The sequence below is a fragment of the Littorina saxatilis genome, linkage group LG2 (assembly GCF_037325665.1).
Source record: "Littorina saxatilis isolate snail1 linkage group LG2, US_GU_Lsax_2.0, whole genome shotgun sequence".
Classification (NCBI taxonomy): Eukaryota; Metazoa; Mollusca; class Gastropoda; order Littorinimorpha; family Littorinidae; genus Littorina; species Littorina saxatilis.
Window position 1 is genome coordinate 98,015,841 of NC_090246.1, and position 14,589 is coordinate 98,030,429.

Consider the following 14,589-nt stretch of genomic DNA (forward strand, 5'->3'; position numbering starts at 1 on the left):
TCAACCTATTGGTCTATGGGGGATCGCGTCCTTCTTGTATACCTTATGTTTTCTGCATTTATTTGTTAATGTTTTGGGGGTTTACTTAGGTGTTCTTATTATAATTATTGTCATTACAGTTAAAATCAAAAATGCACGACGTGTGTGTACAGACATTGAAACAGCTACCATTGTGTTTATATTCAAGATGTTTTTGTGCAGGTTTTGGACAGCTACCTGAAACTCAACGACTGGAGCTCAGTGATGGAGTGGCAGGAACAGCTGAGCAAATGGCGCTCAGAAGCCGGTCTGACTGGCCTGCAGAGTGCCTTCAACTCCTCCGTTGACATCAACTACATCAAGTCAGTTGCATAGGATAGCTGCATCCTAATTTCTTAATACATTGTAGTATGGTTGACTGTCAACAGCCAGAAATGTTCGGTTATTGAGTTTTGTTTTGTTTCAATGAGTTTGTTAATTGGCTTGTTCATTTGTGTGTGTGTGTGTGTCACTGTCAGAGTCAAGCTTACCCTTACCCAATTGCATATTTTGTTTGATTTCACTGCAAGAGAAAATACATAGTACAGCTGAGATTGCAATTTGACTTGCAGATTTTTTTTAAACAATAAATGGAGCTGACAATGTTTGACCATCAACATTTCTGATTGGGAAAGGGACCGGAGATGGTGGCATGATTTAAATGTGTTTTTTAACATCTGGGGAATGGGACAGGAGATGGTGGCATGATTTAAATGTGTTTTTTAACATCTGGGGAATGGGACAGGAGATGGTGGCATGATTTAAATGTGTTTTTTAACATCTGGGGAGTGGGACAGGAGATGGTGGCATGATTTAAATGTATTTTTCAACAACTGAATAACTTTTGTTTTCCTCACCGCAGAGCAATGTCCCACTTTGACCTGGGAGACATGGAGTGTGTGCGCTCCAGCCTGGAGCTTGTGCCCGGAGCATCGCTGAGCGAGGGCAACAAGGCGGAGCACAGCAACCTGCTCCACTGGAGTCCCAACACCGAGCTCTCCCTCATGCACCGACAGTTCCTCCGTGCCGCCACCTTGCTGGAGGAGCAGAGACAGACCAATCACAGGTGAGGGAGCGGTACAGTGGAGCCCCCTTAATTAAGACCCCCTGATATAAGACTTCCTCCCTTTTAAGACCTAATGTTCAGACCTGTTAGTGCCTTATCCGCCTCCGTTTGTACAGGCAAGCACAAGACCTTATGTTCAGACCTGTTAGTGCCTTATCCGCCTCCATTTGTACAGGCAAGCACAAGACCAAATGCGCACGAAAAAGATCCTGAAAAACGAAAATATCCAGCATGCTTCCCCTGAAAGCGGCGTATGGCTGCCTAAATGGTGGGGTAAATATGGTCCTACACGTAAAACCCCACTCGTGCAAAAAAACACGAGTTTACGTGGGAGTTACAGCCCATGAACGCAGAAGACCCCCCCCCCCCCCCTCCCCAGTTTTCAGAGATTTAAATCAATTTCCATGCCTGTCTGTTTTGCTATAGAGTCAGATTGCAAAGGCACCCACCTGTATGCTGTATTTTGCTGTACAGGGCCGGGAAGAACTTTGCTGTGTGTTTTGAGACCAACAATTTGACCCCCTTTAGTTGTCAGAGTGGTAAAGTGATGAGCGTTTTGCTCACAGAAAGAGATGCTTCAACAAAGTCTGATCAGGCTGGTTGTTGTTTTCACTTTATGATAATGTTAATTTCATGATCATGTAAAACAGGAATAAAACATAGTTTAAACGAACAAAGTCTCATTTCCTGCTGTTTCAGGGCTGAGGTGATTCGCTTCCTGAACCAGGCGGAGAAGACAGGCGAGGGTTTGTTACGCCTTGCAGCTCTGGAGTGGCCGCCGACCTTGCCCTCTGACATTGTGACGGAGACCACCATTGCTGGCACTCTGCGTCGACAGATTGAGGACAGGAAGGGAAAGGTAGAACACTAATTCTCACCATCAAAGTCGCTTGTTCATTTCAATGCTTGTTATTCTCTCAGGTGCCAGGAGAATGGTTCCCAATAACTCTCACTTACTCTATTACACATGGACACTTACTTCCCTTGGTTATCAGATCTGATTCAGTGATGCAAAACTTTTCAGGTTAGTGCATCAATATGATCAGTTGATTTCAGTATGGTACTTATTGCAAGATCTGGAACAAAGTGAATGCTGTGGGTACAATAAGTTCTTTAATCCCCGAGATATTTTTGCCAGTACAACATAAGAGATGTCTTCTGAATCTAGAATGAAGATTGGGTGGATTGGGGACGGAGAGGTGGTTTGGGTGTGGGGTGAGGGTTTGGGTGTGGGGTGAGGGTTTGGGTGAGGGTTTGGGTGTGGGGTGAGGGTTTGGGTGTGAGGGTTTGGGTGTGGGGTGAGGGTTTGGGTGTGGGGTGAGGGTTTGGGTGTGAGGGTTTGGGTGTGGGGTGAGGGTTTGGGTGTGAGGGTTTGGGTGTGAGGGTTTGGGTGTGGGGTGAGGGTTTGGGTGTGGGGTGAGGGTTTGGGGGTGAGGGTTTGGGTGTGGGGTGAGGGTTTGGGTGTGGGGTGAGGGTTTGGGTGTGGGGTGAGGGTTTGGGTTTGGGTGTGAGGGTTTGGGTGTGGGGTGAGGGTTTGGGTGTGGGGTGAGGGTTTGGGTGTGAGGGTTTGGGTGTGGGGTGAGGGTTTGGGTGTGGGGTTTGGGTGAGGGTTTGGGTGTGGGGTGAGGGTTTGGGTGAGAGGGTTTGGGTGTGGGGTGAGGGTTTGGGTGTGGGGTGAGGGTGAGGGTTTGGGTGTGGGGTGAGGGTTTGGGTTTGGGTGTGGGGTTTGGGTGTGAGGGTTTGGGTGTGGGGTGAGGGTTTGGGTGTGGGGTGAGGGTGTGGGGTTTGGGTGAGGGTTTGAGTGTGGGGTTTGGGTGTGGGGTGAGGGTTTGGGTGTGGGGCAAGGGTTTGGGTGTGGGGCGAGGGTTTGGGTGTGGGGTTTGGGTGTGGGGTGAGGGTTTGGGTGTGGGGTGAGGGTTTGGGTGTGGGGTGAGGCTTTGGGTGTGGGGTGAGGCTTTGGGTGTGGGGTGAGGGTTTTGTGTGTGGGGTGAGGGTTTGGGTGTGGGGTGAGGGTTTGGGTGAGGGTTTGGGTGTGGGTTTGGGTGTGGGGTGAGGGTTTTGTGTGTGGGGTTTGGGTGTGGGGTGAGGTTTGGGTGTGGGGTGAGGGTTTGGGTGTGGGTTTGGGTGTGGGGTGAGGGTTTTGTGTGTGGGGTGAGGGTTTTGTGTGTGGGGTGAGGGTTTGGGTGTGGGGTGAGGGTTTGGGTGAGGGTTTGGGTGTGGGGTGAGGGTTTGGGGTGGGGTGAGGGTGTGGGTGTGGGTGTGGGTTTGGGTGTGGGTTTGGGTGTGGGGTGAGGGTTTGGGTGAGGGTTTGGGTGTGGGGGGAGGGTTTGAGTGAAGGCTTGCCTTTATTGTAATTCATCCAAAGGCATTCGAATTGGTAAGACTAAGAATGCCAGACTTGTGTTAAGTTTGGAGCTGATATTATTTCAGATGTACCTGCTCCCGCTTTCGACCAGACTGAAAGCGTTGGAGGATCAGGACATAGCTACCTACCTGCAAATGCTTCGCCTCGTTAAGCTGCAGCTACACCTGCCCACGTGTGACAAGAGAGCAGGTGAGGCTTTTGCTTTTCCCCCTCTGAGTGTTATGAAAAGGTGCTGTAAGCCACTGGTGACTGCTGTATGAGAATTAGTCTGCTGTTATCTATTCAAGAGAACTGCTCATGTTTGTTGTGTTGATACTTTGATTAATTTCAAAATGTTTTCATCTAAAAGAGAATGTGGTTGTTATGTGGCAGGGATTGACATGATAACAAATCTATTAATGCAAAATATGGTGAACACAGAATTAAAAATTGACAAGCAAGGTTAAATTATTGTAACATTTAATTCAGGACGGAACCTATTATGTTAAATAAACTTTCCAATAATTTAACCTTTCTTGTTTTGGGGATTTTTGTGTTTTAACATAATTATTTGTAGATGGGTGTTCTATATAATGCATTTCGTTCTTCTACAGAGCTGGCTTCCCAACTGAGCAACCTCCAGATCACGGCTGCCACACTGGCTCGCAAGCAGATCAACTTCAAGCTGGCAGAGGACTTGCTGGTTGGCCAGATCGCCCTCCTCGCTGCCGCCACCACAGACAACGACGATGACAACAACACCACCGTTGACCCCAACCGCGAACTCCTCCCATCCCTCACCTCTCTCTTGAAGAACCGCGAGTCCTTGGAGCTGTTGGACGTGATGCGAGTGGAGAGAGAGTCAGCCAAACTTCTCTACTGGCTCAACCAGCCCCGTCCTGCCCTGGAAGTGCTAAGCAACAGCGTGTCTGTCTGTCTGACGCACGCCGACAAACTGCCGGAGAACGGAATGATCAAGCGCTTGAAACAGTCATGCGGGGAGCTGTGTTCTCGCTCCCTGATGACCTTGACCAAGTGGCTGCAGGTCGACGGGAAGCTTGTGACCAGTGCCCCGGGTGACGGTTTGCGACCCGGAGGTCAAGGTCAAGGTCAGTCGGAGGCGGTGCTGAGCAACGTGAAGGTGCTACTGGACTGTGAGGCTAAGGGTGTGGCTCAGCAGAGGGGACGCCTGCTGGAAAGTGTTGCAGGTGAGCGTGTTATGAGAAAGGTTCAGTGTTTTTCATGAAGATGGGTAGAAATGTTACTTCAACTGGGTGCATATATAGGGTATGAAAACGCGTTATGGAACTTCTTTGGAGCCAGCGATACCATGGGAATCGGGATGATTGTTTATCAAATCAAATAAGATAAAAAATAAAATTAGCACTTAGATGAAACTGGTGTGTGGAAAGACTAAGGAAAGCGTATAGATTTTTACTTTTTTCTAGAATATTATCCTGCCTATCCCAAAATAGACTAGTAAAATTATATCAAAGAAAACATAAAACCGCATTTGTCAGTCAGACAATACTGAGAGGTGAATGTTCACATTTTACCAAGGCTTTAGGGAATAGTTTTCTTATTTTTAGGAAAAACAACAGGTATTTGTTTGTTGTTGTTGTTGCTTTTATATGTTAAGTTCTACAGTATTTGGCATGTGGAATTGTATAATATGTGGATTGTGTAAATTTGTATGTGTATTACAGACTGCGGGCTGGAAGGGTCAGGCAATGTACCTGATGGAGAGAGGGTGGTGGGCAGACTTCTTCACCTGGCCACTATGGAGAGTCCTGGTCTTGCCAAGGCGTGGTTCATGCTAGCCGGCTGGTGCTACAAGTGGGGCCGCAAGACTGTGGACAATGCCAGGTATTTGGAAGAAGATACAGTGGAACCTCCGTTTTAAGACCCCCAAGTTAAGACTTCCTCCGTTTTAAGACCCCCAAGTTAAGACTTCCTCCGTTTTAAGACCTCTTTTTACATTTTCTCTTCAACAGCTCTGCAAATTAATCTCCATATTAAGACTCCCTCCTTTTAAAGACCCGATTGTCTCGGATTGTCAGAGGTCTTAAAAGGGGGGTTCCACTGTAGTAAAGATGTTTGAGGCGGGGTGGGAATGGATGATGGGAGGCGGAAAGGGGGGTTGATGGAGGGGGGGGGGGGGGGATGTATTATAATAGCATGGCTTACAGAGAGCTTTGTTCATTATCCCAGGCTGTTCATTATCCCAGGAATGTGTATATGTATTTGTTTGAAGGGTTTTCAGGAGGAGGTAGGCTAGATGTGTTGGCAAAGATTCTGAAAGGTTCTAAGTGATGCCTCCTTGTGTGTGTGTGTGTGTGTGTGTGTGTGTGTGTGTGTGTGTGTGTGTGTGTGTGTGAACGTGTGTGTCTGAAGGGGTGGTTAATTCTGTCACAAAGCTTGGAACTTGCATGGGTGTTACTCTTCCGGCTTTTGCCGGATTTCCGGTTTTTGAAAAAATCTGAAGCCGGAAATTCCGGTTTTCCGTTTCGTTTCGCAAAGTTAAAATAACGAGCAGCGGTTCCGATCCGACTTTTGACACCGGTTCGTGTGCTTTCTCGGTTCGCTCCCTTGGATTTGCCGCCATCTTGCTTATTATGATTTGGTTTCGTCGGTGTCCAGAAACTTTCTTTCAAACTTGAGCATTTTGCTCGATCAAAATGCCTTACATCAGTGATGATGTTGATCCTTCTAAACTTGAAAAACTAGAGGAAGGTGTTACAAACAAGTGGAGGTGGGAATGGTTGGGAAAGGGGGGAAACGTGCTGCTTTACAGAGTGCAGGAGACATTCGTTCCTTCTTCAAAAAGCCTCGCATGGATACATTATAGGACTCAGATCAGAAGCAGTGTTTGTGTGTGGCTTTGATAATGCCACTGAACTCAAGAAAACGCGGGATGCCTTGTTTCTTGTCAGACATTTTTCGAATGCTCTAGAATTTTTTTGAATTATTGACGGTGATTTTGCTTGGTTGATTGGGACAGTAAAGTATCCCATTTGTATTATTTTTGTGGACTTTTTTTGTTTCTGCTTCTTTTCTTCTTGTATGGTTTCTGACTGTGAGAATGCTGGAAATGGCCACTATATGCTTTCATTTTGGCAAATTTGCTTCAGCTTCAGGGGGGCAACGCTGCCCCTGTGCCCCGCCGGGGCCTCAGCGGCCCCTGGACCCCTGCCTTTCAGGTTTTTTGATTTTTCCCAGTAACACCCATGAACTTGGTACCCGTCTGTCTGCGTGTCAGTGTGAGTGAATAGCAGTGTTAAAAAAACAAAACCTTACTTCATCTTTCTGTCCTACAGTCATGGCAGTGTGGAGCTGTTGCCAGAAGAAAAAGCTGCTGTCATCTCCATTCTGCCTCAGGTAATACTTTTCTTCTGAATTTGTATTTTTTAAGAATCAAAAGGGAAGGTGATGGAGCACTTAATTATAGATAAAACAGAAAATTCACCAGATTGTCGACCTATCGGTTTATCTGTTTCAGATTTTTGACTCACATGCGAAGCAAAAGTGAGTCTATGTACTCACCCGAGTCGTCCGTCCGTCCGTCCGTCCGTCCGGACGTCCGTCCGGAAAACTTTAACGTTGGATATTTCTTGGACACTATTCAGTCTATCAGTACCAAATTTGGCAAGATGGTGTATGATGACAAGGCCCCAAAAAACATACATAGCATCTTGACCTTGCTTCAAGGTCAAGGTCGCAGGGGCCATAAATGTTGCCTAAAAAACAGCTATTTTTCACATTTTTCCCATTTTCTCTGAAGTTTTTGAGATTGAATACCTCACCTATATATGATATATAGGGCAAAGTAAGCCCTATCTTTTGATACCAGTTTGGTTTACCTTGCTTCAAGGTCAAGGTCACAGGAGCTCTTCAAAGTTGGATTGTATACATATTTTGAAGTGACCTTGACCCTGAACTATGGAAGATAACTGTTTCAAACTTAAAAATTATGTGGGGCACATGTTATGCTTTCATCATGAGACACATTTGGTCACATATGATCAAGGTCAAGGTCACTTTGACCCTTATGAAATGTGACCAAAATAAGGTAGTGAACCACTAAAAGTGACCATATTCTCATGGTAGAAAGAGCCAATAAGCACCATTGTACTTCCTATGTCTTGAATTAACAGCTTTGTGTTGCATGACCTTGGATGACCTTGACCTTGGGTCAAGGTCACATGTATTTTGGAAGGAAAAATGTGTAAAGCATGTGAGTCGTATGGGCTTTGCCCTTCTTGTTGTGTGTGAAAAGATCTGAAACCATAAGTATGGAGAGTTATGTTCAAACTTCGGAAGAATAATTATTAAGTTTAGATGATGCATTTCTTTTCTGTTCACAACAGAATCAGTATTTGAGTTTCAATGTTGTGTAAAACAATGGAGTACTTTTTGTTTGCAACTTAGCTTATTCTCACTCACTATGGATGTTATGTGCTTATGTATTTAGGTAACAGTAGTTTTTGGATGGTAGTACATTTAATCTATAGTATACTTCTGGCTTTGAAGAACACATCAAAAGCTCTGCTAAAGCAGGTGTAGTAAGAAAACGTGAGACCAGACCATTTCAATTTGCTGATTACACTTTGTCCCAGATTTTTATTTCTTCATCTTTTTTTCAGGGGACAAGCAGCGAAGAGACTGAGAGAATCATAGGTATCCTGAGTCAGGTTCATGACCTTGAAACCACGGAAGAGGACATCAGTGACCAGGACCAGGTATTTGTCTGGTGTTTTGCTATCACTGTCTATTTATGCCAGAGACTTGGCTCTACGTTGTTAAGTCGGTGAATCTTTTGACTTTGTTTGAAATAGACAATTCTCAGAAATAACTCTGTCGAGGTTTTCATGATTGATGGAAGAGTTGTGACCCTTGAAAATTAGACAAATATTGCTAATTGTCATGTTGAGTCAAGCAATTGTGAGCGTCACAGTCAAAAGCAAGCTCTAATGTGCATTGTGTGCAGTGTCTGTTGGACATGTGGCCATTTTTTGTGAAAATGTGCACACGAGAGCTCTTAATCACTGGCCTCACGATTGTTTGAAAAGACCTCACGTGGTAAGGCTTACATACGGGACCTCTTTTTCAAGTCGACAGCCAAGGGATCATTGCCGCAGTGATTGTGAGAGCTGAGATAGATCTGTTTGTGTTTGATGGAAAGAGTAAAGTGCTTCTTCAAAGAAAGTCTGCCTTAAACCTGGCAGCCACTTTGTCAGTTGACATTAACACATTCCCCCTACCTCTTCTCCGACAGAGTCTGTATGACGACGGCACAGAGACAACACGCAAGCAGCTGCTGACAGGCAGTGAGGTGCTGCAGATGGCAGGGGAGGAGTGCATGGAGCCCCTCCTAGAGCTGTGGAGGGGGGTTGTGAAGAGAATCTACCACCTCTACCAGCTCTCGGCCAGCGCATACTTCATCTTCCTGCAGCTCAACGACAGCTCCATGGTCAGTGAACTGTTTTTTCCTTTTGCGGGCAGAAGAAGACAATATTATGCTGAGTATCATGCCTCTTTTCTGTAAATTCTGTTGTTTTGTTAGCTTTTTTTCTGTTTGTGTACAGCTATGCAACAGTTCAATTAGTTTTTTCTCTCGAACTTATTCAAACTGAAAATGTCATATTCTTATCTGATTTTGCTTTGAAAGGATATGTCTCTTTCAGGGCCAGTTTGGATAGTTTGAAAGTCCAATAATCTAAATCTGATCCAAATTTTTGCAGTATGAATATGTCGTTTGTGTATGTGCTGTAAAATATGACTTTTTGATGAATGTACAGGACGAGGGAGAGGAGAATGAAGATGGTAACATCATCTCCACGTTGCGCTTACTCCGACTGCTGGTCAAACATGCCTGGGAACTGCAGGCAGTGCTGGAGACTGGACTTGCACACACACCCACTGCCCCGTGGAAAGGTAGTTTGTCTACACCAGCCTGTTTCTTTTCTGCAAGCCCTGTCGGACAGTACCGTGTGTAGTTTATTTGTCATACCCCCCTTTTAAGACCCCCCAATTTAAGACTTCCTCCCTTTTAAGACCTTGTCTTTTCGCATTTTTTGTTCATTAGCCCTGTAAATTGACCCCCATTTCAAGATTCCCTCAGATTTTGCTCAGATTTGTGTTGGTCTTAAAAGGGGGGTTCCACTGTATAACCTTTTTCTGTCTTTTCAGGAATCATCCCACAGCTGTTTGCGCGGTTGAGCCACCCAGAGAACTATGTGCGGCGCAGCGTGTCAGAACTGTTGTGTCGGGTGGCACAAGATGCGCCGCATCTCATTGTCTACCCCGCCATCGTTGGCAGCACCTCGGGAAAAGTGGACAACAAAGTCACTGAAGAGAGCAGTAAGTTCTTATAGTTTTGATGGAGATTGTACAGTGAGGATTTTATCCCCCAAAAGCGGAGTATGGCTGCCTTAATGGCGGGGTAAAAACGGTCATACACATAAAAGCTGTGGGAGTTTCGGCCCATGAACGAAGAAGTACCATGAGGAATGTAGAGGTGGATTCAATGAGAAAATGTCTGAAGCACAACACGAAATAGGTTGCATTAAAGTCACCAAAGAAAGCAGTAAGTTCTCATAGTTTGTACAGGCTGTTCAGTCATGCCTCAGGCAGCTGTCTGTTTGAAAAAATACCAAGTTTCATTGACTTTCATGCAAGGAGTCAAAAACTGCAAATTTTGACTGTTTATATTATCTGCGACAAAAAGACCCCTGCACTGCCCCTTTAACAAACCTTCATGAATGAATGAATTGCGCTTTGGTGATGCAGGGTTCCTGAGCAACTACCTGTCAGAGGAGGATATGGACGTGGATGGTGAGAGCGGCGTGCTGGATGGTGACGAAGACGACGAAGAGGAGGACACCACCGACGACAGCACCACCACCATGCTGCAGTCCTGCCTGGCCTCCATCGTCGACACCCTCTCACAGCACAACCCCAGGTGAGTCTCGAAACGCTTTTACTTTTGGTGTAGGTTTGCAGGTAAGGCTGGAAAGACTTTACTTTTGGTGTAGGTTAGCAGGTAAGGCTGGAAAGACTTTACTTTTGGTGTAGGTTAGCAGGTAAGGCTGGAAAGACTTTACTTTTTGTGTAGGTTTGCAGGCAAGGGCATATCATTTCCTTTTCATTTCCATTACTTTATTATCTCATTCCTGGGAAATTGTTGTCGCTCAGTCCCAGTGGAATGCTAGCAGCAACAAGAGCCACGCTCTACCCAGGTGTGTGCGTGTTTTGGGGTAATCAGCCACCTGCACTTTTGGCAGAGGTCTTTTACTTGCCACTGTGTTGACACCGGGGTGGGACATGGATACCATCTCTGAGTCTCCATATAAAGTTGACCCGTAGCCCTCTTAGCCTGGATTCGAACCCGTGATCTAAGGATCACAAGTCAAGTGCTCTAACAACAGAGATACCGCGCTCCAGGGCATCAAAGCAGACACTGTGTTTACGGCATGAATCAGTACAGTTCCATGCAACTTGTCTTACTATATGTGGCTTATGGTGATTGACCAGTTTATCCTTTCTGGACAAGCAATGTGAAGTAGAACAAGATGATGAAACTTGACAATGTTATTTTGCCAATCAGCAGACCTGCTTATTTCAATGTCATTCTTTTGAAACCTCAGATCTGATTCACTTTATAGATACAAAGACATTGATCTTCTTATAATCATCTTAAGTTTACTGATGGCCTCTTTTTCCACCTTGCAGGATGATCAGCGAGGTGCAAGGCATGGTGATGGAACTGCGCCGCATCACGTTGCTGTGGGAGGAGCTGTGGTTCGGCACGCTGACACAGCACCATGCTGACGTGCAGAGACGCCTTACACAGCTGGAGGCAGAGATTCGCAAGGTCAACGCCAACCCCAGCCTCACGCGGCAAGACAAAAACGCCATCATCCGCGAGAAACACCGCACCATTTTGAAACCGGTTGGTTTTGTATTTTGATGTACAGTGGAACCCCCCTTTGAAGACCCTGTTTTTTCAGACTTTCTGTTCATAACCTGTGTAAATGTACCCCCATTTTAAGACTCCCTCCTTTTTCAGACCAGATTTTCTCAGATTTTGTTTAGGTGTGAAAAGAGGGGTTCCAGAGTAATATGACTTGTAGGAGTGAGCCGTTGCATTTTATTTCTGTTTATGTGTGGTTCTTTTTTATTCGTAATTGTCACTTTTACAACTTTCAGATCACACTTATGTCTATGCAAGGTTCTGAGCTGTAGGTAGCATTTGCAACAGCAGCTTTACAGCTACATAAAAAAAATGAATAACCAACCAAACAAAGAAGCAAAAACACACAAACTAACAGCAAAATCTGAATGATTTGCATTACTTTCTCAGACCCTGTACACAATGGAGCGGCTACATGAGATCACTTCCCAGCCCCCAGAGACGCCACATGAGGTCTGGTTCCAGTCCACGTATGGGGAGATGATCAAGAATGCTCTTGAAAGATTGAGGAATCCACCCAACCCCAGCCACCCCCATGCCAGCTGGCACCTCTTCAAACAGGTATGACAAACGATTCAAGGGTTTATATTCATCCATCTGTCTTATCTATCCATCAATCGATACCAAATAAAAAGTTTTAGAACTGGCTGCAGCTGAATTCTTTGAAACCTTATGTATTAAATCCTCAGGTTTAAAACCCTTCTGATCTAAGACTTTTGCATACTTTTTTCAAGAACTGTGGAACGGACATCACACCATCAAAATAGAGCTTTTTCTGTGTGCGGTATTACATACATAGGTCTCGATCAGGCGGACATGTGTACCAAGACTTCCTCATCTGTAAAACGCTGTCCCCCAAGCCAGTATATTCTGTTACAATCTTTAAGACACTCTTTTTAGGCCTTATCTCAGATGATCGTATTGTGTGAAACCGAGGCATTTTGTTCTTAGTCTTGCAATCGCATGTTGTGCTTACCTTTACAGGTGTACATCAGCCTGCAACAGAGGGCAGGGAAGCGGGGCAGCCTGCAGCTCAAGATGGAGGAGATCAGTCCCAAGCTGGCCGCTCTCTCCAAGTCTCTCATCCCCATGCCGGGTATTGGGCTGCCGGGCCAGGTGAGTGATGAGTCATTTTGAAGTAAATAGGGAACCCCGCTTTTAAGACTTCAAACAATTTGAAAAAATTAAGTCTTAAACAGGAGGGAGTCTTAAAAGGGGGGTTCCATTGTAAGTTTACCAGAGCACTGCAATGTGGTTGTTATCACTGACACCCCTTTGCAAAACTCCATCTTTACTCTTTAGCGCTGGGACCATGGCCGGGCTTGATTCAGTGTGTGAAAGGGGCCACCTATATCAGGTCTGGGTGGCATTTACTGTGCTGGATGTATATATTTACTTAAGTCAGGTGCCTGAGACTTTTGATCGGACAGGCATGAAAACAAATCATGATGAGTAAGTAAACCGCTGGGTGTATACCTCAAAATCAAATCGTGTGTTTACTCAAAAGTAATGTGTTTACTCAATCATTTGCTCAGTGTACAACAAGCAAATTACATCAACAGGCTTTAGATAAAATCAGTTATTTATTAGAGACTTTTGTAGGTTAGAACTGACACACAAAGATAAGATGAAACGATAAAATCGTGCCATCTCATGTTTGTACACTTTACATGAGTTAATAGTTTTAACCTATAACTTACTATATACTGTTTCAGATGGTGACAATCCAGAAAGTGTGCAACACTGTACAGATTCTGCCCACAAAAACCAAGCCAAAGAAAATGGTCTTCATTGGCTCTGACGGCAAAAGGTAATACTTGATTGTCAAAGATAAACATGCTTGACTTACGTTTTTAGTGTGTATTTAGAATTTCACCCTTTCCAATTAGATACACCTTAATGTAACTTCGGTTTTGGGGTTTATATAGCCAGGAATGGCCTGTTACGTGCAGTCGTGAGTCTTGTTTCTTTGCCTGTGTTTTGGGGTAAAAGGTTTAATAATTATTTTGTGTGTGCAGACACCCTTACCTATTCAAAGGCCTGGAGGACCTCCACCTGGACGAGCGGATCATGCAGTTTCTGTCCATTGTCAACAACATGTTTGCCAGCGCCAGCAAGTATGTACTCTAACACCCCCACCCCCAGACCCACAACCCCCTTGATACTGTACGCTGACACAAGCTCTAATGTAAAGAGGAAAAAAATCTACATGTTTTCTCCTTGATAACACACATCCACGCACACATGCAAGCAGTCTCACGCATGCACTTCCCAAAGAATAAGTGTACAAACACACACACACACACACACACACACACACACACACACACACACACACACACACACACACACACACACACACACACACACACATGCGTGCACACATACATACACACACACACACACACACACACACACACACACACACACACACTTACACACACAGAGACACACACAGGAATGCACGCAACTCTCTTTTTTGCATTGGGTTCCTTGTTATGCTTTGTTCAGTTTTGTGCAAGGAGTCTTCTTCTTGTCGTTCGCTTTGTGCAAGGAGTAATCTTGCCTATGTCTTTCATCATATGTCTAGTCATTCAACCTCTCATAGAGCATTTTGCTTTGATCATTCTTCATGGCTGTATGATGGTGTCGCAGGGGTCAGGGAGAGCGCATGCAGTACCGTGCACGGCACTACTCTGTCACACCGCTGGGACCACGGTCGGGCTTGATTCAGTGGGTGGAAGGGGCCACTCCACTCTTTGGACTCTACAAGAAATGGCAGCAAAGGGAGGCCTATGCTCAGACTCTCAGAGTGAGTTTATGATTCATGGAATGAGCACTTCTGATGGAGTTGCGATCTTTAGCTCATTTGAAAAGGGGTGTCAGCGATAACAGCCACAGGGGCATTGCAGTGCTCTGGATCTGGATGCCCACTGGGTGTTGTTCGTGGCTAATTCGTCTCAAGAGCCATCGGCTATTATGTGACGGGTGGTGTGCGCATGGCTGTCTGATAGTGATTTTTAGACATTGATTTCTTGATGCTGCCAATGGTGATTCTTAGATATCTTGATGACTGCTTTCATGGTATGATTTCTGTGATTTCAGAAAATAAATCTCTGTGTGTGTGTGTGTTTCTCTGTGTGTGTGTGTGTGTGAGTGACAGAGAGAGGGAGAGTCACGCTGGTAACT

At 45.3% G+C, this 14,589-nt stretch overlaps 1 protein-coding gene and 1 pseudogene across 1 annotated transcript in view; both read left to right on the plus strand.

Moving 5' to 3' along the window:
- The window catches only part of LOC138960280 (serine/threonine-protein kinase SMG1-like), an 86,422-nt gene that overhangs the window by 37,193 nt on the left and 34,640 nt on the right, over positions 1-14,589 (plus strand). Inside the window, exons 25-42 of the mRNA XM_070332104.1 lie at positions 202-341; positions 881-1,084; positions 1,784-1,943; positions 3,515-3,638; positions 4,043-4,636; positions 5,135-5,294; positions 6,746-6,806; positions 8,072-8,167; positions 8,704-8,898; positions 9,227-9,362; positions 9,618-9,788; positions 10,218-10,389; positions 11,160-11,379; positions 11,791-11,961; positions 12,385-12,516; positions 13,116-13,210; positions 13,419-13,517; positions 14,056-14,212. Coding sequence (XP_070188205.1) covers positions 202-341; positions 881-1,084; positions 1,784-1,943; positions 3,515-3,638; positions 4,043-4,636; positions 5,135-5,294; positions 6,746-6,806; positions 8,072-8,167; positions 8,704-8,898; positions 9,227-9,362; positions 9,618-9,788; positions 10,218-10,389; positions 11,160-11,379; positions 11,791-11,961; positions 12,385-12,516; positions 13,116-13,210; positions 13,419-13,517; positions 14,056-14,212 — 3,087 coding nt within the window. The remainder of the gene's footprint in view (positions 1-201; positions 342-880; positions 1,085-1,783; positions 1,944-3,514; positions 3,639-4,042; positions 4,637-5,134; positions 5,295-6,745; positions 6,807-8,071; positions 8,168-8,703; positions 8,899-9,226; positions 9,363-9,617; positions 9,789-10,217; positions 10,390-11,159; positions 11,380-11,790; positions 11,962-12,384; positions 12,517-13,115; positions 13,211-13,418; positions 13,518-14,055; positions 14,213-14,589) is intronic.
- LOC138960454 (uncharacterized) lies at positions 2,236-3,017 on the plus strand (annotated as a pseudogene).